This window comes from Gobius niger (genome assembly GCF_951799975.1).
Source record: "Gobius niger genome assembly, chromosome: 16".
Taxonomy (NCBI): Eukaryota; Metazoa; Chordata; class Actinopteri; order Gobiiformes; family Gobiidae; genus Gobius; species Gobius niger.
The window spans coordinates 25,787,524-25,815,346 of NC_136867.1; the positions used below are offsets into that span (position 1 = coordinate 25,787,524).

The window sequence follows — 27,823 nt, forward strand, 5'->3', positions numbered from 1 at the left end:
CCGTTTTCTGATTTAGATAAATATTAATCACACACAGTTATAGAGATTCAACGCTTCAAAATAAATATCTCAATAATAAATAGAGCTGTACATGTAGCTTACCCCGCACCCCCCCAAAAAGTCAGCGGTTTATCCCGGGGTTAGAGTCATGAACGAGCTGCTCTGTTATGATGATACAGTCCGGAGAGAAGCCGCAGGTCGAATGTACAAAGCGATCTCGGGTTTCGCAAAAACAACTGCCGCCGCTGGTTTCGTCCCGTTCCTTCTTTGGGATAGCTTTGAAAAGACCGCACTGCAGACCTGGAACAGTCCCACAAACGCGGCGGGAAACCAGGACTAAACCGGGACTTGCGCTCCTCCGATTACGACGGCTGCAAACCGGGAAAAAACCCACAAGTAGTTCACTAAAGAAGGACTAAACTGGGCCTAAACCAGGACTAAACCAGCACTGGATGAGCCGCATTTCAACAGGAGCGGAGCAGGAAACCGACGGTGGCTACATTCAAGCTGTTGGGGAAATACATCCTGTTTTTCGCTTTTTATATTAAATCTCTGCCCCACGTTTTACCGATTCATTATGCTTTCTATAAATGCTTTCCGAACAGGAGCTACATTGTTTGTAATCTTGAAGCAAGTCCCCAACCAAAAACAGCTCAACATTAACTTACCATAAACGTTAAAGGCCCTTCTATATCTGACCTTTTTTTTAGTATTAGTGGAGCATTAGTGGAGTTTTGTTCTCCTTCAGTATATTGTAAGCTCAGTCATTTGTAGGGGAAAAGTCTATCTAACTGTAAAGCACTTCAAGAACTAGGAGGGTGTGTTAGCATTTCCGTGACAGTGAACATGAACCCATGGAAGGGCTCATAAACTCATGCCAGTGAAGAATGAAAGAGACTATACGGAGTTTAAAAATGTTAAAACTAAGTGTTTTCATCCCCCTACATGTTCCAGCCATGTCCTAATGTGTAGAAGGCCAGACCTATTCACCTCAACTGCCTCTAAAATCCTGCACTGTCACTCAAAAAGTTGTTACTTCGGGTCTGAAGTGCCGTCATGCACAAGCTTATTATAGAAGCTGCAGTTGAGCACAAGACCTGAGGTGGCAGTAGTGAGCATAACATGACCAACTTGGATCTAGTCTCTTTAAATAACCAGATTAGTTTGAAGCAGTACTAAGTAACTGCTTCAAGTGGCCATAAGCGCCACTGCAGGTGTAGCATGTTACGTTTTTTTTACTCATCTATTGTCCGTGAAATACTACACTGACAGAAAAGACAGAGGGTGAGAGGGATATTGAACATCCAATTACACAATGAGATAATTTTTTTCACTCAAACTTGGCTGTAAATACTGCTTAAGTGGCGCTAGCCCGCAGTTAGCTTTGCCCGTTAGCCTGTTAGCTTCTTCTTCGTGATTCCATTAGTGTGTATTGGTGACTCCGACCCGGAGGCAGGGAGGTAGCAAGTGTGGGGGGAGATGAAAGACCCCCTACTCATCCCATTGACACTTGTATTACCCCCAGAGGGACTATGAAAAGGATTTATTAAGGTAAACAAGTTACTTAGTACTGCTTTAAATGTTTCAATTAGAGCATAATAATAAAAAGTTGAGTTGTTTGGACCAGTTAAGACGTAGTTGGGCATTTTTCCTAGATTATTTCACTCGTTTCAATACATTTTGTCTTTTTTTAGATTAATTCCTTTGCCAATGAGGTAAGAAAATTGCACCTGGCTTTTGGCAATCACTTTTTTTTTTAAATTTTAGCTGTGGTTTTTCGATTGGGGATCCTCGGCCTGACGTTTATGCTGCCGAAAAACACCGCACCGCTCCTATCGAAAGACGGCTAACAGACACTGATGCACTTCGAACACGCCACAAGAGCTAAACTAGGACTAAACCAGGTCTAACGTTTACCAAATCTACCAAAGCCTTAACCAGTCTTCCTGCTTCTAACACACAGACTTCGAGGACTAACCGGAAGAGTCAACAAAACTAAGCTAGACTGTAAAGTTGTTATAACTCGATCTCCGCTACACCTGGAGGAGGAACGCGCGATTCGAGTCAATGTTACTACTTTTAATCGCAATGCACTTTTTAGTAAACATGTCGGACCCCCCCCCCCCCACTCCCTCTGTTTAACGCTCTCCTGCCTTCGTGGTTTGCGGGACAACTATCTGCTCAGTTTGGCCGAGCACTTGCCCTCCCTGGAGCACGCCTTCCCCCTCTGCGGGTGGAAGAGCGCCGTCCTCGCCTGGCGCCCGCAGCAGCTGTCCTGGTGGTGCAGCCGGCGGCTCGGGGGCGACCCGGAGAAGCTCAGCGGGGAGTGGCTGCGGTTCAGGCAGGTCCCCGGGCGCGAGGGGGACGAGCTGACGGAGCGCTGCAGGGAGGAGGAGCTGCGCGGCGAGGCGGAGGAGCTGCGGTGGTGGTGGTTGTGGTGGTAGTGGTGGTGGTTGTGGTGGTGCTGGTGGAGGGGGGACGTGCTCAGGCTGCACTGCCCGGAGCGAGAGCCTCCCATCGGGCCGGAGGAGCGCAGGCACGACCCCCCTCTGCCCGAGCCGTGCACCAGCTGAGCCAGGCAGGACAGGAGCTCCGCGTCCGACGTGCTGGAGGTGCGGATACGGAAACGCCGCATTCTGGACGAGAGAGGAAGACAGAGAGAGGGGTAGAGTGTTAAATAGAACATCGAAATAAGTGAAATATTCTTGAAGTAACAACATTTGCCCTTGATTTGAGAAGGTAATTAAGAAAAAACCCCATCTCGTAGCACTTAAAGTTAGATGATGAATCTCAATGTACTTTAAAGGGATTATACAGAGTTTAAAGATGTTAAAATAATGTATTTTCCTCCCCCTGCATGTTCAAGCAATGTCCTTATGTGTAGAATGAGCTCAGACCTGTTCACCACAACTGCCTCTAAAATCCTGCACTGTCACTCACAAAGGTGTTGATTCGGGTCCGATGCCGTCATGCACGAGTTTAATATAGAAGCTGCAGTTACACGTATGACCTGAGGTGGCAGTAGTGAGTATAAAATGGCCAACTTGCATCTAGTCCAAAAATATAGAGAGGTGAGGCTTCAAATGGCTCTTGAGCAATTGAAAATCAGCAGACAAACACAGGTGCTCTCAAGGAGCAGGTGAAAAGTGAACTAGAGCAGAAAGCTTGCTGAAACCGCACCATGACAGTGCACAGCAGGAACACGAGAGATCCGAGAAAACACTGTGTACAAAAAAGTGGACTAAAAGTCACCAACGTGTTTCGACTGCACTGATGAAGAAGCTCGTCGAAATGTTGTGGTCCATGTTAATAAAGGAGTTTTTTAAGTTATTTACTTATTTGTACACAGTGTTGCCTTGGATCTCTTGCTTTCCTACTATCCACTATCATGGTATGGTTTTAGCGAGCTATTTTCAGCTTACTTTAAATAAGATTTAAATACGTTTTTGTTTTCTAAGATTGCAAAATGATGAGAGACAAATTCAGTCGTAGACAAGCTCCCTTGAGCACGGTGAAGGAGAATGAGGTTTAAAGGGGCTAGATGCAAGTTCGTCATTTTATACTCACTACTGCTACCTCAGGTCATACGTGTAGCTGCAGCCTCTATATCAAGCTCGTGCATGACGGCACTTCGGACCCGAATCAACACCTTTTTGAGTGACAGTGCAGGATTTTAGAGGCAGTTGTGGTGAACAGGTCTGAGCTCATTCTACTAATTCTATTAATACCGTATTTTCCGGACTATAAGTCGCACTTTTTTTCGTAGTTTGGCAAGGGGTGCGTCTTTTACTCCAGAGTGACTAATATGTGATTTTTTTTCCTTTTTAAAAAAAAAATCTAATTTTGCCACTAGTGGGCACTGCAGGCTAATTGAGCAGCAGAAAGAAAGTTAGGAGTGAGTGAGAAGCGGAGGTTACTTTTAGAAGAAAACAAAACAAAGCTGATCACGGGCTAAAAGCTCGATGGCCACATTTAGAGGAACGAGCAGTCCCATTTCCCACAATGCATTCAGAAAGTAGTGAACAGAGATGATCACATGACTATAAACCACAATGCATTGCGAGAGTCGGGGGAGAACAGACAGCGACAGGTCTCTGAACGAAACACAACACCACAAAATGAAAACAGTTTTTTCACAAGTTGTGTATTTACTTGAATATAAATAGTTAGCCTGGCAGGCCACGCCCACTTTCTTTCTGTTCGAAAAGGAAGTTTAAAACAAACAGAAGAGTTTTGTAAGGCAGAGCCAGGCTAATGAAACGTTACGGTGAAAAGATGCTAACGTTATGTTTACCTTTAGCTTCTCCCCCGCCTTAAAGGAACAGGCCACCATTTTTACATATTGAGATATGTTCTAACCTGAGCTTAGACGAGTTGATGCGTACCTGTCTGGTCTTTGTGTGTGCGCTCTCCCAATGTAATCCTATGGCTCCAAACGAGGGGGGAAGTTAAGCTACCACGCTCTTCCACGGGCGCAAAGACCAGACAGGTACACATCAACTCGTCTAAGCTCAGGTAAGAACATATCTCAGTATGGGAAAATGGCGGCCTGTTCCTTTAACCAAGTGCATTTTCCCAGTTCAGTTTTATCTAAATCCCAAATCTTACAGCCTAGAGGCCAGAGTAACGCCTCATTTGAAAGCTAAGACCCACAAAACTGATCTATGTTATTCCTTGCATTGTCGTCATATTTTTTATGCTTTTTTTCCACTTTTTTTCCACATATTTGTCACTGTGTTGATGAGTTTTTCTCGTTTTTTTGTTCATTGAAGAAGCTTTTAGATTTGGGTAGAGCTGAACTGGAGAAAATGCACTCGGTGAAGGAGGGGGTTAGGAATGAGTGCACTTTGTAGTGGACGAGGAGAGGGGGCGAGGGTAGACATTCGGACACAGTTTTTGCTTTTAATAAATGAGAAAAAAGTGCTCTGAGAATATCCAGCTCCAAACTGTCCTCCCTCACCTGCTCTCCGCTGTGTTGCGCGTGGGCGGTTTCCCCGGCGGCGGCCTGGGCGTGAACTGCGGCGACGACCCGGGCGAGCTCACCGGCCGCGGGATACGGCTCTTCCGGGACAGGGGGCTGGAGCTGGAGGACAGGGAGGCCGCCTCGTCCCCCTGGCGGTCGGAGCGCGAGCCCAGCAGCAGCGAGTCCTCGTCCTGGGAGCGGTCCGAGCCGGAGGAGAGCGGGTCCCGCGGCACCAGCGACGCCACGATCTGAGCGCGGCGGTCGGACAGGGAGGGCGAGGCGGTCGGGGACGGGACGTTGTTGTTGTTGCTGTTGCCGAAATGCGTGGCTTTCTTTTGGAGCAGCTTCTCCTTCGCCGAACCCGGAGGAGCCGCGTCCAAGAAGCTGGAAGGCTCTAAAATCGGGATGCGGCTCTGTCTCCGATTGGGGTCTTTCCGCACAGCGACGGGCGAGTACGAAAGCGGACTTTTCGCCTTCTCCGGTGGCGCCGAATCCTCCTTTCTCAGCTCTTTCCCGTCACTCTGAGCGTCTTTGGGCGGCGGAATCACCCCGTTAGCGTTTATATCTTTGACCAGCGTGGGGGAGAGGTGTGCGTTGGAGAAGGCGGGGCTCCGCGGGGATCGAGGGGGGGAGAGAGGCGAGCGCGGGGAGGACGCGGCGCGGCTGCGGACCGGGCTCTTCGCTGAAGTCTGCCCCCCCGCGGTCTCGGGCGTGGGCTCGTTTGGGTCCCGCGGCGAGGAGAGGTCGGGAGATTCGGCGGCGTCGGCGTGCTTCTCCAGAACGAGGCACTGGGGGGCGCTGTCCGACCCTGCTGTCAGCTGCGGAGAGAAGAAGAGAGCGTTACCATGGAGATAAAGAGGGGCGTCAGTATAATATTGTAGTGCAGGGTTCCTACGCATTTTTGTTTGGCTTTTGAATGAAAGTTTATGTCACCAGTTGTTTTTATAGCTTTATCTCTTGTAAAAACAGTTAAAGCCACACTGCGGAACATTCACAGATCAAACAAATGCTCCTCATGATCAGCCCGACACCGACAATGCTATTTTCTTTCAGGAAATTTAAACCTGTATTTTTTTTGTTCTCATTATTGGGTGAAATGTTACGCAGAGTGGCTTTAAAACACAAATTCCAGTTTCTGTTTAAAACACACTCATCTACTGACATTTAAAGCCACACTGCGTAACATTTCTCCCAGTAAAGAGTATAAAGTACAAGCTTTTTACCGAACGATCGTCTTTACTCTGAGCGGGACACCCCCAGCTCGTCTCCATGGTGATGCTGCTGCTTAGCTTTGACTCCTAGTGGCCAAACACAAGGTTTAACCAATGGCCGCTGGTTGCCATTGCTACAGTACCTCCATATATGTGCGGCAAAACAAGCTAGTTTTCCATCAGAAAGCATTGCACTTTACAGATGTTTAAAGCAACTGTAAAGCCCGTTTTTTGTGACTTTCTACAGCCAGATATTCCTCCTGTGATAATGCCGGCTTAGTTACAATTAAAGAAACAGGCCAGTTCTCGTAAGGTACATTTTAGATATCTCGTGTACTAACGAGGGCCGGACTTTGATTAGCTAATCAAAGTCCGGCCCTCGTGCCCTGTAATTTGAGTCTACAGTGAAGATCCCGCCCTCATGCCCTTTTTAGAAACACGTTCCATCAGAGCAAGGTAGGAGGAGTCTGTGAATCCACCATAGGTTTCCTCTTGAACGTGGTTATTATGACAGTGAGGAGTCTATTATTTATTATATCTATGGGTTTATCACATACTATAAGGTCCTCTTCCGAATGCTTTAATGAGCGTCACGGTAGCTGTTAAGGCTCGTGCTTCACAGCTAGAAAGTCCCAGGTCAGATCCCTGTGTTGGGCCTTACTGTGGAGTTTGCATGTTTTCTATTGCATATTTGATAAAAATGTTATTAAAATCCTATGATCGGCAAAAACAATGTCCATAAACAGGGCATTGCTTCTCTATCATTTTCGATCTATCATTTTATAAAACCGAGTTAGAGACCTGGATGCATCAGCTGTTGCCTACCATTCACCAAAAGCATCCGGCGAAAATTGCAGAGGTAAATAATAACAGCGATCGCTCGTATTGACAAGGTTACGTCACTCGCTGCGTCGCTATGTTGTAGTTTTATCAACAGTGACACGTGCAGAAGTTATTATCTAAAACTAACATGGATGAAGTAGTCGAGGTTGTCAGTTTATACTCAGTTCGTATTTTGTGAATTGGACAACAGCTGTCGCCACGTCCGCTAATTGCTGATTGGTTTATTTCACTGACAATCTGTGCGCGTTAGGCCCCGCCCATTCACAATGCTCCAATTGCTCCGTTACTAAGAACAGCCTGCCCCTCAGTCTGCATGTTCTCACAGATCAGTCCCCTTTTACGTCCACATTTAAAGGGGCTAAATGCAAGTTAGTCATTTTATACTCACTACTGCCACCTCAGGTCTTATTCATAACTGCAGCTTCTATATTAAGCTCGTGCATGACGGCACTTCGGACCCGAATTAACACCTTTTTGAGTGACAGTGCAGGATTTTAGAGGTCCGAGCTCATTCTACACATTAGGCCATGGCTGGAACATGCAGGGGGAGGAAAATACATTATTTTAACATTTTTAAACTCTGTATAGTCCCTTTAATATGCACTGTCCCAACCAAATAAAACAATGCATTTCCATTTACTTTGATGACACGCAGCAAAAAAAAATAAAACATTTAAATGGCTGGTCCTCGCCAATTTGGTGCCGATCGAGCATAAATTTGGCATTCCACATTTCTTCTAGATTTTTATAATTATGATTTTTGTTTTTACTGTTTTTAACCTACCATTCATTATTCCACCATTTGAACACAATTTGGAGAATAAACTGTCTAGTTTTCGTATATTATTGGACTATTCCTTTCTATATCTGAACGAGTACAATCATGAAACGTTCACAAATTTGAATGTTACGCAGTTCGCTTGTGTTGTAGGAGGACCAGGCTTGAAATATCTAGTTTCTGACATAAAAGACCTAAAATCTCTCTCACCCTCCATTCAAAGGCTATATGCAAAAGTCTGATGTTGAGGATTGGTCGCCTATGCCCAATGTCCTGTCTATCACTGAGCATTTGCTGGCACATATTCCCTGAGATATTCCGCAGTGTGGTTTTAAAGGTAAGAGTGGTTCAAAAAGTGCACCATAGTTGATCATTCTTATGTGAAAAAGGTACAAAACAATGGAATAGTTTGAATAGTCTTGTGTCTTTTCCAACACATTTCGACGCTTGGAGACATGTCCAATCCCAAACTGCGTAGGGACCCTGACGGTGGCGGCCAAACACGGCGTTGCTGGTGAACCACAGCACGTTTCTATCGTGTTGTCGTCCGGCAGCAAGAGCTGGAAGCTGAAATTTCAAAAGATTCCTTATAACAGTAGCTTATAAATGATAAGAAAATCTGGCAAACGAAAGAAGAAAGGAGATTAGTTTTGTTGTTGTTTTTTGGAGCAAACGGATGCATGCAGTGACCATAGCTACCACACACAGTTAAGGCAGTGCTAGGCTCAGACGGCGGGGCGCTTCAGGGAGGACAGACAGAGGAAGAGGTAGAGCGAGAGAGACAGGAAGAGCAGCACAGACAGGACAAAGACCATCTGAAACAAAACACACGTGCATTACCTTAGAGACGCATGCCAGAGGCCAGAGGTTAAAGAGGTCAAAGAGGTCAGACACACACTGAGCATGCTCCGTCTGCCGCTACAGAGGTTCAACAGGAGAGGGCGACAGAGCGCAGAGGAGGAGCGGACCGCGGCTGGCTCTCCACACGTCCCAAACGCCAGAGAAAGAAGGATGAAGACCCCAATATCTGATACATATATATATATATATATATATATATATATATATATATATATATATATATATATATATATATATATATATACTTTTACATGAGCAGTGTTTGCATTGAGAACCTTCTACTTTTACTCCACTACATTTGTAAGATAAATAAATATAATACTTTCTACTGCACTACTTTTCTATAAAGGCTCCAAAGTGAAAAAGTAATGTTGTGAGTTTCATTTTGTTTATTTTAAAAGCCTGATGATGGACGCTCTATGATCAGTAGGTGGCGCTGTGCAGACTGTACTGACCACTGTTGGGCAGATAGTTTTTGATTCTATATTAGTAGCTACAGCTTAAAAAATGTTTGCATTACATTAGCCTGGTGTTACTGTACTCTCGTACTCGTTTCGTACAAGGGTCTGGGCCTTCACAATTGAGCTCTGTTATCAGGTGGGAGGGGTGAACTCCTTTCAAACGATTGGATCTGATTTTTGCTAGTGTTTGGTCGTGACGTATGTAATGCGCCCGAGTGAGTAAAGCAGCCATATATATCATAATTTTTCTTGCACATTCCAAGGCTTCAATTTTAATTTCTGGATATGTAGGAGCCGAGCCAGAACGGATTCAAGAGCTTCCATTACTTCCGTATCCGCCGCCATTGCCAAACTACAACCAGCAAATGCGGTGCCTCCCCCGCTCGCTGAATGGTAGGTTGAAAATCAACCCATGCAACGCGGCCACTGAGATCAGACCCAGACGTACATGTAGGGAAATGATACTTGACCGGAGTTTACGCATGGCTAAGGCCAGGCTAGTTTTACATATTACTGTCAAAAATGTAGCTGAGGTTACACTGCTTTGAGTTACTTTTGGCAAAATATAAATACAATTTATTTTCTTTCGCTTTCCCTATTGTTTTGTCGACATTAGCTACACACAACTGCAGATCTTAAACACCAGTGTCCAACTTGATTTGGTGCTGCATTTTATTTGGGGGGAGATTGGAGTTTTTTTTTATGCGTAAATAAATGAGTATACACAACATACGCCAGGGGTTTCTTACAAACGTTTTTATAATAGATACATTAAAAGCTAAGTCTGCAGGGGCGGGTGCAGTGGGCTGAACTGAGGAGGAGAACATGGGAGGGGCCTTGTCCCCTCCAGCAAAACAGCAGGAAAATGGCTGCTGGCAGATTACCGGTACTCAAACCTACGTGAATCAATCTGGGCAACACTGGAGGAAATGTTTTTTCACGAGAGAATGTCACACTAACATATAACGCTTAAAAAAGTCATTTTACATAATTTTACATATTTTTGTGAAATTGATCAAAATGAGCATCCCTACATTGACACTTTTTGACTTCCTGCTTTGAATACTTGAGTACTACTTACTACTCACTCACTACTACTTCAGTACTGTCATTTATTTATATTTTCAGAGCCACTTTTACTTTTATTGGAGTAATATTTGACCAGTAGTGTTTGTACTTTTACTCACAAACAAAACAGGTGTGAGGTTTTACATTGCTTTGGCCTTCGGTTCTATGTAGACCAGACACAGTTTGTGCCTTTATATATTACCTGTGTTTAAGCTTTATTGTGTTTATTGTACATATTGTTACTGTTCTTGTACAGCACTTTGGTCGACTATGGTTATTTTTAAATATGCTTTATAAATAACATTGACATTGACATACATTAGTAAAGGGCTGTTATTGTTTATATCAAGAGAATTATATTAAGTGTAACTCGCTTTAGGGCAAGTGCACAACCATCTATTGATTCTAAAATAGGAACAGTTTTAAATCAGGTTGAAGGAGACGCTTCAATGGGTCCAAATTCAGTAAAAAACGATCAGGTGCTTTGGAAGACAAAGACGGCGTTAAATGGGAATGTTGAAGATAATGGCCCTCATGGAGTAAAGTGTTCCAGTGGTCAATAAGTAAATGAAAAGTCTTTTATTTCAGCTCCCAAACGGTGGAAACATCTGCCTATCGAGCTGCACAGATGCTTCACCGATTTAAAACCCTGCGAAAAATGCATTACTAAGAGGCCTTTATGTTCCTATAGAAATACTTTTGCTGATGCAGGTCTTTTTTTTTGTTTACATTTTGTTCTTTGATGTTGAGAGCCAGGCTTGTGTGATTCGGTCCAGTCTTCTTCTACCGTCTGTGAGAGCAACTGAACAACAACAGAAACCAAACTAAATCAAACCCAAAGCAAAGAAGCAACAGAACAAAAAGAAAGGAAACGTAAAGAAGAGCTTGTTTTGTGGGAGGGTCTGGTGAGAGAGGAGGGGTCACCTGCTGGAGCTGCGCCCGCGTGATGCGAATGACGGAGGGGAACTTGGCCGCTCCGTGGGGGACGGGAGGCAGTTTTCGGGGCGAGCGGCTCGGGCCGGTGCCGGGGGCGGAGAGGCTGCGCGTGAGCCCCGGGGGAGGGGCACAGAGCAGGGGGTCCGACAGAGAGGTGAGGAGCTGAGGAGAGGCCAGCTCCTCTGGGAGAGAAGGGGGAGAGACTGGCTGCTACAGGAGAGAGAGAGAGAGATGGGGGAGAGGGGGGAGAGAGGGGGGTGAGGGGAGAGAGGGAGGTGAGGGAGCTGCTGATGACCCAGTGACTTTTTTTACCAAGAAACTAACTTACTAATCTGAGCCATGTGCCATGAAGCACCTCGTCTACCGGAAATCACCTGAAGAAGAATCTTCCTCTGTCTCTGAATCTTTACAGGTGCAGGTTCATTAAACTGTTACTGACAAACTACAACCTGCTTAAAGGAATAGGCCACCGTTTTTACATACTGAGACATGTTCTTACCTGAGCTTAGACGAGTTCTTTAGGACCTGTCTGATCTTCACCCGTGCCTTCAGTCACGTAAACACAGCGCAGACGGCGTTAGCATTTAGCCTCTCCCTCTCTCCACTATAGCTCCAAAACAGGTCAAGATAGAAGCTACCAAGCTCTTCCACGTTTTCCCTATTTAAATATGGTTACGTGAAGTGTTACACTACAAAGTATAATTACACAAAATTAAACAATGTGGATTTTCTAAGCGGATAAAAGGGGGAACTATATTGTAAGGCGCAGTAAAGTGAAGATTACTGCGGATTTCAAACTACTCCTGGTATTATTACGCCTTACAATATAGTCCCCCCTTTTATCCACTTAGAAAATCCACATTGTTTAATTTTGTGTAATTATACTTTGTAGTGGAACACTTCACGTGACCATATTTAAATAGGGAAAACGTGGAAGAGCTTGGTAGCTTCTATCTTGACCTGTTTTGGAGCTATAGTGGAGAGGAGGAGGCTAAATGCTAACACCGTCTGCGCTGTGTTTACATGATTGAAGGCACTGGGGAAGACCAGACAGGTCCTAAAGAACTCGTCAAAGCTAAGGTAAGAACATATCTCAGTATGTAAAAACGGTGGCCTATTCCTTTAAAGCACACGTATGTATCTTTAATTAATATATTATATAATGCAATACAAGTAAGTGCCTTGGATTTCATGTAGCAGGTGACCTAGTACAAACCCACTAAGGACATGTGACCACTGCAGGCTTAAAGCTGCCCTGAGGTTAGGGTGACCAGAAGAAATCGAGGTTCTTGGCTCAGCGGTTAGCTTCACAGCTAAAGGTCCCGGGTTCGATTCCCCCTTGATTGTGTCTTTATGTGTGGATGTCTGTGTAGGCTCTCAGTCATACAGGAGTAGTACATGCTTGAGTCATCTTCTGTCATCTGTAGTTTCATCCAAAAGGCTTTGTCAGCGACACTAAAGTTCAGCTCAGCCCGCAGACTAGATATAGACCACTGAGAGTTGAGAGTGGGGCTGAAAGGGCCGAGCTAAACTCCTCCCTGTGGACGTGGGTCCCTGAGCGCCGGCCCATGCTGGCTGCCCACTGCTCCTACAGGATTAATAAAGTATAACTAAACTTAAAGGGATATTTCAGGATTTTTGACATAGGGCCTCATTTCCTAGTTATCCAGAGTGTTGCTGGTACCTGGAGATATTTTTTTTGTAATTCATGCAGTTCTTATGTTTGAAGAGTTTCGTGGCGCTAGGCTAATGCAAGGCTAGCGCATTTCTATGGTATCAGCTAGCCTGCATTAAAAACAGTCTGACCCGCTCCACAGAGCACCTGAGGCAAATCACTTATAACACCAGACTAACCATATGAATGTCGATAGAGTCATTTTAACCATTTTGCGTTTAAAATACCTTATATTTGAGCAGCATCAGCTTCGTGGTTGTATAAGCTACGCAGCGGCGGAGTGATCTGCTAGAAAATAGTTCCTCAAAATGCGATCATTCATGTGATGCAAGGTCAGTTATATTCCAAATATTATTCTATGGACACAGACATTTATATGGTTAGTCTGGTGTTATAAGTGATTTGCCTCAGGTGCTCTGTGGAGCGGGTCACACTGTTTTTAATGCAGGCTAGCTGATACCATAGAAATGCGCTAGCCTTGCATCAGCCTAGCACCACGAAACCCTTCATGAATTACAAAAAAAATATCTCCAGGTATCAGCAACACTCTGGAAATGAGGCCCTATGTCAAAAATCCTGAAATATCCCTTTAACTTTTATCCCAGATCCTGAATATAGCTGAAATTGTTCCAAAAATGTCCCGATCAAAGGAAATAATTGATTTAAAGGACCAGTCCACCGTTTTTAAAAACTGGGATATGTTCTTACCTGAGCTTAGACGAGTTGATGTGTACCTGTCTGGTCTTTGTGCATGCCCTGAGTCACGCAAAACGACCAAATGTATTCCTATAGCTCCAAACAGAGGTGAAGTTGGAAGCTAACAAGCTCTACCATGGGCACAAAGACCAGACAGGTACGCATCAACTCATCTAAGCTCAGGTAAGAACATATCCCAGCATGGAAAAGCCATGGCCTGTTCCTTTAAGGCCAACAAACAACAAACGCCTTTGTTTTTGTCTTTGAGAGTGTGTGACCGTGCGGATCACGCGTCATTTCTGCAGAAAACAGGCAGATGGTTCTTCCGTCTGTGACTGACACAAGGACGGCTGTAAACTTTGAGGGCAAAGAAGCAAGAAAGCTTCTGAACAGAACTCGAAATGCATCAATGGTGGAACTTTCTCTCACAAAAACATTTTAATAGAGAATGATCAGTCCCAAACAAAGCCCGGTATCTGGTCACCCTAACAGAGGCAGCATCTGAGTTTGCATTGTTTTGATTCAGCCATAAGGTCATTTTCTATATTCTGACTGATTTTACTTCAGTTTGTTTTTAATCACTTTTTGAGGAAACATCCAAGTAGCACAGCAGCCTCTCATGTATTTGAAACTAAAGTCTTGCTGCACCTTTTCCCCTGCAAACGACACCCTAACCCTAAACCAAATGTCTCTCAGTCACTGTCTTTGAACAAGCAAAAAAAGGGGACAATGTGGTTTGCAACAAAAGCAACAAACTCATTTAAAATCGGGGCATAGTCTGTAGGACCTCGTCTTGAATAGTCAAAATCCTACACAATATGCCTCGGATCAAAGAAACTCAGAACTGAAATTAAACTTAACCCAAATGATTTAAACACATAGTAAAAAAAAACAACTCAAAGTGCGGCGTGAAAACTCTCCTTGTGCCATCCCCAGTTTTGAAAATACATTTGTTTAATAATATTTTAAGCAAAGAAGCTGCAGAGACATGATCTGGAACTAAAGCACGATGCGTTAGTCTGATAATGACATTAGTTTGTACATTTTTACAAAGAGTAGAATTGTGTGCCGTCGTTTATGAGTAAAAGGCAAATGTGTGGATCGAGTGAGGAGTTGTTTCTCATAAAAGCATCACAATCCTACTCTTTGGTCACATTTGTCGCTCTGTCTACTGCACTGTGTCATTACAAGAGCCTGTGTGAAGTTAAATATGTGTTAAATGGTTGTACCTGAGTGAGCATGCCCTCGGCCAGCGCCTCCCCTGGGCTGGTGGGGGTCACTGCGGGCAGCGCTGCAGCTCCGACGTTCAGCTCCAGCTTGTCCTTGGCACTGCCCCTGGAGGAGGCCGAGCTCTCCGGGACGGCTGCGCGAGAGAGAGGACAGACGTTTATACAGTCAGTGCTTTTATTAAGAGGACTGGACCGGGACGGCAACTACAAAGACTGTCCCAGGTTTAAATCAAAGCTCAACTAGTTATAACCAGGATTAAGTTAAAGAGAAAAGAGGGAACTAAAAGAAGGGACAAATATAAAAAAATAATAATTTTTGCATAAAAAGTTGCATAATGCACCTTTAAAAGGGACTACATGGAGTTTAAAAATGTTAAAATTAAGTATTTCCCTCCCCCTACATGTCTCAACTACCTCTAAAATCCTGCACTGTCACTCAAAAAGGTGTTAATTTGGGTCCAAAGTTCCACGCACGATGTCATGCACGATGCATCTAGCCCCTTTAAAGGCACAATACTTGTTTATTATTCTAGTAATGGAACTAAATATGGTTTGTCCTTCTGTAGTATATTGTAAACTCATACATTTGTGGGGGAAAAAACAATGTGCATCTAATTATAAAACATTTGTATCAGTTTTATGAAAGTTCAGACGAGTTTTCAAACCATTCTGTGAAAGTGACCCTGAAAAGTGACTCTGGGACGCTACAATTTTGTTTTGAAAAGATAGGAACGAGTTTGGACACAACTTTTTTTCTTGCTTGAGTGAATTTCTCTGTGAGATTTAAAATATCTTGAATGTACCTTTCCCAGGACTAGGGCTGTGCCTGGCCTCTTTGCCCCATCCCGGCGACCTCTCTTCAGGCTGCAGCTCCTCGGGCTCCTCCTCGTCTTCCTCCGAGGGGCTGGAGGTGACTTTACCCCCGGGAGAGGCCCCTCGGCTGGGCCTGTCCACCATCACCCACTCCCTGGAGTCCACGTCGCCCCGCCCCGAGCTCAGGTTGAGGGCCACGAAGCCTCCGCTGCCCTCGCCCTGCTCCATGGAGGCGGGAGACGCCGCTTTGGGCGAGATGAACTCGTCGTCACAGTGCCACACGCGGTCCACGACGACAGGCCTCTGGGCAGCGCCGCTCTCCGGTCTGGGGCTGGAGGAAGAGGTGGGGAAATTTACAAGGGATGTTTTTGTTTTGCAGCTCACTTTACACAGGGTATATACAGGCAGAAGCAAGTCAAATGTAATGCTTTTTAATGTCATTTTAATACCCAAATACTACATTTTAAAGGGACATTTCAGGATTTTTGACATAGGGTCTCATTTCCTAGTTATCCAGAGTGTTGCTGATTTCTGGAGATATATATTTTTGTAATTCATGCAGTTCTTATGTTTGAAGAGTTTTGTGGCGCTAGGCTAATGTAAGGCTAGCGCATTTCTATGGTATCAGCTAGCCTGCATTAAAAACAGTCTGACCCGCTCCACAGAGCACCTGAGGCAAATCACTTATAACACCAGACTAACCATATAAATGTCTGTGTCGATAGAATCACTTTTGGAATATAACTGACCTTGCATCTAATGAATGATCACATTTTAAGGGACTATTTTCTAGCAGATCACTCCGCCGCTGCGTAGCTTATACAACCACGAAGCCAATGCTGCTCAAATATAAGTTCTTTTAAATGCAAAATGGTTAAAACTACTCCATCAAACATTTATATGGTTAGTCTGGTGTTATAAGTGATTTGCCTCAGGTGCTCTGTGGAGCGGGTCAGACTGTTTTTAATGCAGGCTAGCTGATATCATAGAAATGCGCTAGCCTAGCACTAGCCTAGCGCCATGTAACTCTTCGAATATAAGAACTGCATGAATTACAAAAAAAATATCTCCAGAAATCAGTAACACTCTGGATAACTAGGAAATGAGGCCCTATGTCAAAAATCCTGAAATCCCTTTAATGCGACGCAGAAAAAAAAATCAGCGCATATTTAAATTTTTAAAGATTTGTGAAAACCTACCCTCCGTCGGTGAATCTCTCTGGGCTGCCTTTAGTCTCTAAACTCCTCCGTTTCTCCTGCTCGAGGCTGTGGATGTTGCGTAGTTTCCGCAGCATTGGCGCGTCTCTGTCGGGCGGCGCCTCCGGGTGAAGTTTGACCGGGGACGGCGCACCTTGAGCGGGGTACGGGCTCTGAGCGGAGGGGGGCGGCTGGTTGTTGCTGTGGTCCTCGTCCGTGCCGGTCTTGGCCGCGGTGCGCACTCTGTTCCGGTTGCGGTCCAGCTCCTGCCACACGTCGGCCTCCGGGGGGCGCTGGTGCACGGGGGAGCGCTCCGGAAGGTTGTCCCCGTCACTGAGCTGCTCGTCCTGAACGACCTCCTCTGTGTTCTCCCTGAGCAGGTCCGCGGGCAGCAGCGACGCGTTCGCCATCCTACAGCAGAGGGACAGAGGAGGATATAATGTTCACACTGCTAAAGGAGCCTTCAGGGGCAACGGAGGTAAAGTATTCAGTATTCTGGGACCACTGATGAGGTCCTGCTCTGAAACCTCAACAAGAAATGTGCAGATGTTCATGTTAGCTACGGGATTGTACGCTATAAATCGGACTACAAAAAACAGAACTCCTCAGGGCTGTGTACTTTCCCTCTGGTTCCCTCTGATCAAGTTTGCGGACGACACCACCCTCAACGGGCTCATCTCGGACGGTGATGAGTCCACCTACAGGAGAGAGATGGACCGGGTGTCCTGGTGCAGCCACAACAACCTGGAGCTGAACGCCCAGCCCCACCATCCCCCATCGCCCTGACAGACACTCTCACTCCATAACTCCATTGTGGACTTTCCTGGGCACCACCATCACCCGGCCAGGACCTCAAATGGGAGCCAACCATCAGCTCCCTCATCAAGAAGGCCCAAAATTCCTAGTTTGTGAACCTGTTCTCAAACAATGGCAATAAAACTATTCTGATTCTTATTCTGATTCTATTCTGAGTCTGATTAATCCATTTACACAACAAAATCAGAACAATAGCAATCTTTCCTGCCTTCTTCTTTAATATCGGATATCGGAGCCAATTCTGGAAAAAAATACGATATTGGGTTTCCATTCTAAACATCCGATACTGAGCTGTTACAGCTCTCAACTAAATCCAACTAAATCTCAGTGAATACCTCATTTTGAAACTTTGAACCTCCACAAACGTACTTCTGATCGCAGCATCAAATACAGCCGCTTCCTTGTGCTCGCAGGAACAAATCAAAGCTGGAATTCAAACTGTGATTGGATCACCTAAAGTAATAAAGTAATATTGGTCGCTGCTGGAGCAGCATGACGAGGAGGGAACAGAAGGGTGGGCTGGGTGATGCTGCTGCTGATGTGAGCACAACAACAGCTCTTTCTCTCTCACTGTCGTCGCGGCCTTGGGAGTGTCTCATCATTTCCTGGCTCCTTAAACTCTCGTTTATTGGTATTAAGCTGCTGACTGTGGAGTTAGTGTCTTAGGCCAGGGTTTGGACACTGATGTGATGGTCACTGGATGATTTCAAGACAATTTTTGTAAATATAACATTGTACTTGCCATATCTTTGATTGAAAACTAAAATTTAGGCCAAATAACAAAAATGAGTATTAAAATAAAGATTAATGAACCAGATTTTAACTGTTTTTGTACCTAAAATTATGTGGGGGTTTGGTCTGGTAACTTTGGACATTTGGTGGCCTGAAAACTTTCTGCTCAACTTTTGGTTCCAAATATGTACAAACAAACAGGTGTTGCTTTACAATAACAGTACATTTTAATCCTCGTTCTAATGTCCCTGTTTGAGCCTTAAACGTAACCAGCCGTGTTGGTTATAAAGTCGTGTTACCCCATGTGAGCGGGCGTGAGGCGCGTGTGGTGCTGAGGCGTCGTGGCCGCGGTGCTGATGGTCAGAGAGCCGTCCGAGGTCGTCCTCTCCCAGTCGTACGGATCGTTCTCCACCACGTTATACGTCTTCATGCTGTTATCGAACACCGACATCAGCAGCTGAACAGAGAGGAAACGTGTGATAATCTGCTTTTGCTGTAGATTACTGACATAAATATTTGTATTATTGTTTTTTCACATTCATAGCTCAGTAAACCAGACAGGAATTAGATGATGGAAAATGTACAGTGCGATAATGGAAACTACGTGCTTCTAAATTGTCCATTTGGCTGAAACAATGTGAGAAGAAAGCATTTTAATAAACTGGACCATGAATTTACAATTTTCCATATACATTTTTTTTAATAAGTGCGATCATTAAACGCCTTATTCTGAAGATATGGTGATTTATTAAGACAGCGAACTGGCGAACGTGAAGAAAGAAGAAGAGGAAGAAGAAGAAGAGGAAGAAGAAGAAGTAGTAGAAGGAGAAGTAGAAGAGAAAGAAGAAGTAGTAGAGGAAGAAGAATAAGAGGAGGAAGAGGGAGAAGAAGAAGAAGAAGAAGAGGAAGTCGGATAAGCAGATGAGGAAGAATAAGAAGTAGAAGAAGCAAAAGGAGAAGAAGAAGAAGAAGAAAAAGAAGAAGAGGAAAAGAAAAAGAGGAAGAAGAAGAGGAGGAGAAGAGGAGGAAGAAGGAGAAGTAGAAGAGGCAAAAGGAGAAGAAGAAGAGGAGGAAGAGAAGAAGATAAAGGTGTAGAAGAAGCAAATGGGGAAGAAGAAGAAGAGGAGGAGAAGAGGAAGAAGGAGAAGTAGAAGAAGCAAAAGGAGAAAAAGACGAGGAATAGAAGAGGAAGAAGTAGAAGAAGCAAAATGAGAAGAAGAAGAGGAAAAGAAAAAGAGGAAGAAGAAGTAGATGAAGCAAATGGAGAAGAAGAAGCAGAGGAGGAGAAGAGGAAGAAGGAGAAGTAGAAGCAAAAGGAGAAGAAGAAGAAGAAGAGGAGGAGAAGAGGAAGAAGGAGAAGTAGAAGAAGAAGAGGAGAAAGTGGGAGAAACAGAGGAGGAAGAAGAGGCAAAAGGAGAAGAAGATGAAGAAGGGGAGGAAGAAGAAGACGTAGAAGGGGAAAGAAGGAGAAGAGGAAGAAGAAGAAAGGTTTGCCTGCATTGTCTTCCCATATATAAAAGCAATAACAGCTGCTCAAACTTAAACACCAAGAAACTGTCACACTTCAACAGTCTCTGCGTCACCTGATAGTCCGGTTTGGTGAAGTAGTCCAGATTGGCGATGTGCTCGAGGAAAACCCCAAACTCGGCCGGTAAGTGCTTCAGCATCAGCCTGTGGTCGTAGGTCTCCTTCAGCTTCCCCACGTGCTCCTGGTCAAAACAAAAGCACACGTGTAACTTCCGCCTGTCCATCGCTGCGTCTGTGAACGTCTCACTTTGTCCTTGATCTTCCTCCAGGGCAGCTGTCCCACCAGGAACTCCACCAGCATGTAGAACAGGGACCACAGGTCGTCGTGCCGCCCCATCTCCTGCAGGGGGAGCCGACGGGACATCGTAAACATACACGTACAAGCGATATAGTGCAGGTTTTTGCAGGGGAGTCTGACCTTGTTCTTGTGAGCGTTGACTGAAGCGTATCGGACGGTTCCTCTGAATCCTGCCACTGGACGAGGCTGAGGAAACACACACAGGGCATTCAGACAGATGTAGAGCTCACTAAAGCTGTGGTACCGATTAGGAAAACTGCATCCTGTCCTGTCGAGCAACATTAAGATCATACACCAAAGCTTGAAAATGGCGGGTAGAAGGTCAAATACTTAGCCATGATTTTTAAATGTCACAGGAACTTTTGATATAATAAACCTTCTCCCATTAAAGCAGTGCTAAGTAATGTGTTTACAGTAATACATCCTTTCCATAGTCACCCTACGGGTAATACAAGTGTTTATGGGATTATTGGAGGGTCTTTCATTTCCCCCTGGTGTCTCTGGCCAGAAAACCATGCTTGCATCTTGACTGCCACCGGACCGGAGCCACCAATACACACCAATAGAATCACGAAGAAGAAGCTAACAGGCTAACGGGCAAAGCTAACTGCGAGCTATACTTTAAACAGTATTTACAGCCAAGTTTGAGTGAAAAAAGTAGTAGTATTTACTCTCCAAGACAATTAATAAGCTAAAAAAATCACAACTTGCTACGACACCTGCAGTTGCGCTTATGGCCTCTAGGGGCAAGAGTTACTTAGTACTGCTTTAACTTTGATATAAAAGTTGCTCATGTAAATACCCCTCTTTTTATTATTGTTTAGTGTTTCTGTCCTGTCTTATTGTAGATGTTACAACAACCCGGGACTATTCATCTTCTACACCCACTTTTGTTGTTTAAGTATTTCCTCTTTGAGTTAGCACTTCCTATGAGCGAGGAAATCCATTGTCATTATCAAAAAAGGGAAAAAAAAAAAATCTGTATTTTCTAACTTCAGAAAGTTATATGGTTGAAACGGATAATGATGCCAACAAACATAAAAGTAGATGGGAAGTTCTCCAATGTTTATTTTGAAAATGTACATGTAGATTATATCCACACTTCTTGTTGTGGCTCCCTAATCTGGGTCTATGTAAATTAAGGTGTGTGTTGATGTGCCAGAACCTGGACATAATCTGGACTGGACATGGTTAAGAACCTTTCAAACCATATAATTTCGCTGACAACCTGGTCCAGTGAAGATTGTGACCTTTTAAAAAATTTAAAAATTTAAAAACAAAACAAATGAGAAAAGGAAAATAACAACAGACACAAAGAAATCTGAAAGCAATTCAGATATCAGTGGACCAGCAGAAAACAGATTTCACATGGTTGAGCAATGTCATAATTTTTCAAGAAATTCAGATTTAAAAGGGCAATACAGAGTTTAAAAATGTTAAAATGAAGTATTTTCCTCCGCCTACATGTTCCACCCATGTCCTAATGTGTAGAAATATGTGAGCCCAGACCTGTTCACCACAACTGCCTTTAAAATCCTCCACTGTCACTCAAAAACAAGGATGAAAATTAAACAAAAAAGCAACAAAAAACTTTAGGGTAATTTTGGGTAAAGCCGAACTGGAGAAAATGCCCTCGGTTCCGGTGGGGGATGACAGTGATTTGGGGACTTTTTATGCCCCACGCAAACCCTGTCAAGGTATATTATACATTCATTTTCATTCTGTGTTCAATGATATAAATGTGCTTACAGGTCGGACTTCCTGGCAGGAGTTGGTGAACTGTCGAGCCAACCCGAAGTCCAGCATGTAGCAGGTGCGGCAGGTGCTGGGGAATCGTCCCATCGCAAAGTTCGACTGAAACAGAGAGACGGGGAAACAGGAGGTCACTGCCAGGTAAATATGAATTATTCTGCCGCGTTCCTCGTCTTCACTGTCGTACCGGTTTGATGTCCCGGTGCAGGAAGCCGACAGAGTGGATGCTCTCGATGGCCTGCAGGATCTGCCGGCCGAGGCGCAGCGTGGTGCTGATGGAGAAGGTTCCTCTGGTCATGCTCCTCCTCAGGTCGGCCAGGTTTCGACCCTGAGTGACAACAAAGATGTGTTTAGTGTCATACAAAAACACACATAACCAGGAAACATGCTAAAACCACAAGATGGCGGTAAACTACAGGCATAAAACATGATATAGCACCCGCGGGGGGACATATAACACTGCAGCACTGACCTCTAAAGCTGCTGACACGTGAGAAACGCTGTGAATTCCCACTGGGTTTGAACTCACCTGGAGCTCCATCACCACGTAGTTGAAGCGGTCGTTTCTCCCACAGCCCACGAAGCGGCAGATGTGGTCCTTACCTGGAACAACACAGGGGAGAGACTTAATTGTGTAGTCCAAGTGGTGGTGAGGTAAACTGATGGTAATGGAGCTTTCAATCGGCACCATCAATTATCCACACCAGATTTACTATATAGAAAGGTGGGAACACAGTGTTTTGCCCATAGATACAGACGGCATCTCGTCATAGAAGGGGGCGTGGCCTCGCTGAGGGGGAAAATAGAATCTTTTGGGAAACTTTTCACTCTTTGTAGACATTTTCTGGTGGAATATGAACTTATTTATCACATACAAATAAAGTCAATTGTAAATTGGGTCCATATGGATATTTTTTCATAGCAGATTGTTTAGTGGAAGTGAAAAAACGGCAGTTGTAGCTCGCGCTAGCTAGCCGTTAGCATTAGCCCGATGCTAACATGTAGCATCATGTTAGCATTCTCCGTTATTTATGTATTTATGGTCTGTTGAACCACTTTACTCCTCTCCATAGATACAGACGGCATCTCGTCATAGAAGGGGGCGTGGCTTCGCCAAGGGGGAAAATATCATCTTTAGGGAAACTCAATTTTCCACTCTTTTTATCCATTTTCTGGTGGAATATGAACTTATTTATCACATACATTTGTATGTGATAAAGTCCAGTGTAAATCGGGCCCATTTGGATATTTTCTCACAGCAGATTGTTCAGTAGAAGTGAAAAAACAGCAGTTGTAGCTAGCGCTAGCTAACCGTTAGAATTAGCCCGATGCTAACATGTAGCATCATGTTAGCATTCTCCGTTATTTATGTATTTATGGGCTGTTTAACCACTTTGCTCCTCCCCATGTCTTTGTATCTTTATTTATTAGAAAACTATATATATAACTACTTAATTCAGCACATGTTAAATTAGTTTTTGAATAATTAGAGAAAGTTTAGATTTTTTCAAAATTGTTTTCCCCCTAAACTGTTTTCAAACATGACCATATATAGGCGATTCCAGAGATGCCGTCTGCTTGGATTGACAATGCGTCTGTGAAAAAACACTAATCCCTGAGCCTTTCTCAAAATTGGTAATAGAATGATAGTTTTGTTATGGATAATAAGTCAAGAACAAGAGAAGTTTGAGAGTAAGGATGTTTTTTAGATGCTTTTTCTAAGGCTGAAGGTCAAAAACACCTAGAGGAGGATAACCTATATGTGCGATCTGGATGCCTTCAGACACATGCCACAATTTGTTTTGCTTACAGTGGCATGCAAACAACGCTACAGAGTCCCTGTTCTGCCGCTGTTGTTCAGTGCGAACACAATCGGAGGGGACAAAGTACTTCCTGTGACTGAAGAAGGGCTGCTGGGGGGGCTCACAATAGCTCCACAACCTTCAGTCTCTCTCTCGGCTGGGCGCCCTTTCCTCTCACTGACACAGGCCTGCTTTACGGTCCTCTTTCTATAGGTCTGCTGTTACTGCTGTGTGAGGCGTGTGCATTTCCCACAGGACACCGCCACACCCTTCAGCCAAAGTCAATGAATCAACAACACTGGATCTGGACATGGACAGTTTGAACTTGGTGACACAGTGATTGAGTGGTTAATTACAAGGATGCAGGAAGCTTTGTCCGTGGCATCTCTCAGCAATGTATCATTCAGGGGGGCGTGGCCTAGCCGATGGGAAACACAATTTTCCCTCTTTTTTGCTGTTTTCTGGAAGACTATTAACATTTCTATCACACACAAATAAAGTCAAGTCAAAATCTGGTCCATATGAATGTTTTTTCACAGCAGATTGTCCAGTAGAATCGAAAAACTGCACTTCAGCTATTAGCATAGAAATCAAAGAAATGCTAACGTATGAGGAGGTATGTTTTGTCCTCATCATGGCATTTATAATATTTCTGTGGTTTCTCTATCATCAGCGTATTATAAGATGATGTTTAGTGCTCATTAGATGTGTATCCGTCCCCACAAAAAGTAGAACCTTGACTGAATTTGAGTTTTTGGACGCTAATTTGCATCTAAAGAAAAATCTCAGAAGCTCTGTACATTCATTAATCATTTCTAACTAAGCTTTGACCTCACCTTAATGTGGTTGATGAGTGACAACAGCTGAAACATCTGGCTGGTTATGGAAAAATACAAAAGGTATCCCGGACTAGCCTATCTGTCCACACCTGTTAGCATATGTAGCGTGAAGCTAAGGTTCACTTCCTGGTCGGCATTATCCATTTTCTAAGAGCTGTTGAACAACTTTGCTCCTCCCCATGTACCTGTATCTTTATCTTGTAGAAAAATATCTTCAGAATTCAGTATTTGTTAACGTATTAGTGGAGAAATGGGAGAACGTTCCGTTTTTTTCCCCCCTACCCTGTTTTCTCCTACTGGCTGTTTCGCCCAAAAATGGCGTCTGTATCTATCACAATGTTTCCCTCTTTTTAACTGCTTTCTGGTGGACTGCAAACATATCTATCACACACAAATAAAGTCAAGTCAGAGTCAGGTCTACATGAATGCTTTTTCACAGCAGATTATACAGCAGAAGCAAAACAACAACACTTTAGCTAGTGTTAGCATATGCAGCTTAAAGCTAGTGTTAGCCTCAAGGTTAGCATTGTCCGTGTTCTCTGTATTTATGGGCCACTTTGCTTCTCTCCAAGTCCCTGTATCTTTATTTAGTAGAAAATAAAGTAATTCAGCATGTGTTAATGTAGTTTTGGATCAATGGGAGAAAGCTTAGATGTCGCCCCTCAGACTGTTTCCACCGCAATTCCAGCGATGCCGCCTGTATCTGTGCTCTAAACCAGGGATGCCCAAACTTTTGTCTTTGAGGGCCAAAATGAAAAAGTGCCTGTGGGTCGCGGGCCAAATACGGCGATGTTAAGCATGAACCACATAAAACTGTAAATAATAATAGTTACTTTTTTTGTTGTTGTATATATTTGCAATTAAGTCTATCTACGCAGATAGCATGTTACATTAAAACAAATGTTAACTATGGCAAAATCCTAGTTTTAGTTTTAACAACATATGATTTAATATAGTGCAAAATGTAAACAATACAGTTTTACAGTAGTCTACGTACAGTGACTTTACCTCATTCATTTGTTAACTCAACTGTTAGAACACCAAGACACCACAGCAGTGTTTCCTTAACTTTGCGAAAGGAGTGAAACAGCGCCCCCAATTTGACGCTGGTGGCCAAAAAGTGTACTGCATCCATATTTACCATTGAGAATGAATGGGAGAGAGTTGGTATTAAACAGATGGGGCGCAAAAGTAGGTCACGCTCTGTCCGGCCATTGAAATTGTTCCCGCGGGCCATATTTGGGCACCCCTGCTCTAAACTGATTGTGTAGCTCATACATGCTGCAATCCCATTTTTTTCCCAAGCTATATATAAAATTTAACATAATTTACTCCCTAGCCGGTCTATTCCTGGCTTTTATTAAGCCCTCAAAGTGGCCGTCCCTTGTAACTTGCTTCTGGAGTCTCGGGTTTCAGAGCCGTCCCACAGGAAGCTGCAGACTCCTCCCGGCTCCATCAGAAACGCTAACACGATCCCGGACCATTGATTTTCCTCTGAGTCGGAGAAACAAACACGAGCAGGCGGCTAAAGGCTAACGCACAGGAATAGGGGGAGTGAGGCATCAATATTTCACATTTGTATTATTTAATGTATGTGTTTGTACGGAAGAGACGCTTGTTGTGTAAAGACTGCTCTTTCTAGGAATCTCGCATGTTGCCTTTAGCGCCCTCCATTGGCAGCGTGAGGAATTACTCATGATATAGATAAGATAAAAGCCACCAACGGCATGCTAACAAATCCAAAACCCTGTGACAAATGTGAAAGAAGGACGGCTGAGAACAGGGCTTGAAAAAGGAAAGGACACTTCAAAGTTGTATCTATAAAATTCAATCTAGAATGTTAATGCTGTCTATGTACTGGGGCGATCCACTTTAGTCACGATTCGATACATATCATGATTCTTAGGGGCCAACCATGTCCTAATGTGTAGAATGAAATCAAGAATCTCTTTTTTCTGGAGTCCTGGCCCCAGAAGGAATATATTTTTAGTGGTAGGGAAACTGGAGTACCCGGAGGAAACCTGCACAGACACAGTCTAGTCCAGATGGGAATTGAACCCGCAACCTTCTAGCTTGGACTCACCCTGTAGCTTCTTGAGCACCGCGACCTCCATCTTCAGCACCTGTTTGGGCTGCTGCGCCGACTCCACCTTCAGCGCCACACTGACCCGCGTGAGCAGGTCCAGGGCCTCGTAGATCTCGCCGAAACCTCCACCTCCGATCTTCTTCGCCTGGGAATATAAAGACAACGCACTCAGCACAGCACTATGACAGCACAAGTCACTGCAATCGAGTCGCAATCAAAATTTTAAAGGTCACAATAGGCACTAAGAAAAAACAAAAATGTGATTCTTTAGGTTTACTCTATAGTGATGAAAGTATTGAGTTCATTACTTGAGTAAAAGTACAGATAAATCATCAATTACCACTTCTGTACAAGTAAAAGTTGCTAGAGAAATAGGGAAAACTCTCGACAGGATGTGGCCATAGTGATACCATGGAATGAATGGCAGTTCTGGCGGCCATCTTGTGACTGGCCCTTCTAACCCAGTGCACTGTAATCAAATGGAAACACCACTTATTTCCTTGATACTGTTTTGATCTATTCTTAGTTGTTTCATGACTTTGATAATTGTGACTGACCTCATGTCCGATCTGGCAAGAAAATAACTTTTTTGCAGTTTTTCCATTTTCATTTCAGTTTCATAGGAGGCAGAGACTTAAAGCAGTACCAAGCAACTCATGCACCCAGAGGCCATAGACGGCGCTGCAGGTGTTGTAGCATGTAGAGGATTTTTACCCATTAATTGTCCATGAAAGTAAATACTATGCTGAAAGAAAAGACAAAGGGAGAGAGGGATATTGTACAAACAATTACACAATGGAGATAATTGTTTTCACTCAAACTTGGCTGTAAATACTGTTTAAGTGGCGCTAGCCCGCAGTTAGCTTTGCCCGTTAGCCGTGATTCCATTAGTTTGAATTGGGTTTTCTGGCCAGAAACACCAGGAGGAGATGAAAGACCCCCCAGTCATCACATTAACACTTATTACCCCCAGAGGGACAACGAAAAGGATTTATTAAGGTAAACAAGTTACTTAGTACTTCTTTAAGCTCCATTTGTTCATGGATTTTCCTGCCAAACACTTCAAATCATTCAGTTCATTTATATCAAATATAACATTTGTTTTCTACTTTAAAACAGTATTTCTGTAGTTTTTAATTTTTATGACCAATATTTATTGAACATGGTGGGACAGTGATACAGTGAATGCTAACCACTGAGCCCTGGTAATGAATAGAGAAAACAAAGCTAATACGGCTAAA

At 44.0% G+C, this 27,823-nt stretch overlaps 1 protein-coding gene across 3 annotated transcripts in view; it reads right to left on the bottom strand.

Annotated features, from left to right (window-relative positions):
* Positions 1-2,165: 2,165 nt before the first annotated feature.
* The window catches only part of ttbk2a (tau tubulin kinase 2a), a 40,365-nt gene continuing 14,707 nt past the window's right edge, over positions 2,166-27,823 (bottom strand). Inside the window, exons 3-16 of one of the 3 annotated variants that reach the window (XM_079573391.1) lie at positions 26,580-26,727; positions 22,385-22,458; positions 22,043-22,183; positions 21,853-21,957; positions 20,224-20,289; positions 20,053-20,145; positions 19,862-19,987; positions 18,578-18,735; positions 16,734-17,141; positions 15,525-15,865; positions 14,722-14,855; positions 11,110-11,328; positions 4,961-5,781; positions 2,166-2,636 (exon numbers count right to left, since the gene is read on the bottom strand). In XM_079573391.1, the coding sequence (XP_079429517.1) occupies positions 2,174-2,636; positions 4,961-5,781; positions 11,110-11,328; positions 14,722-14,855; positions 15,525-15,865; positions 16,734-17,141; positions 18,578-18,735; positions 19,862-19,987; positions 20,053-20,145; positions 20,224-20,289; positions 21,853-21,957; positions 22,043-22,183; positions 22,385-22,458; positions 26,580-26,727 (3,297 nt within the window). In that variant the 3' untranslated portion in view covers positions 2,166-2,173. Of the gene's footprint in view, positions 2,637-4,960; positions 5,782-11,109; positions 11,332-14,721; positions 14,856-15,524; positions 15,866-16,733; positions 17,142-18,577; positions 18,736-19,861; positions 19,988-20,052; positions 20,146-20,223; positions 20,290-21,852; positions 21,958-22,042; positions 22,184-22,384; positions 22,459-26,579; positions 26,728-27,823 lie in introns of all 3 variants that reach the window. The other 2 variants (XM_079573390.1, XM_079573392.1) reach the window with 2 other exon arrangements.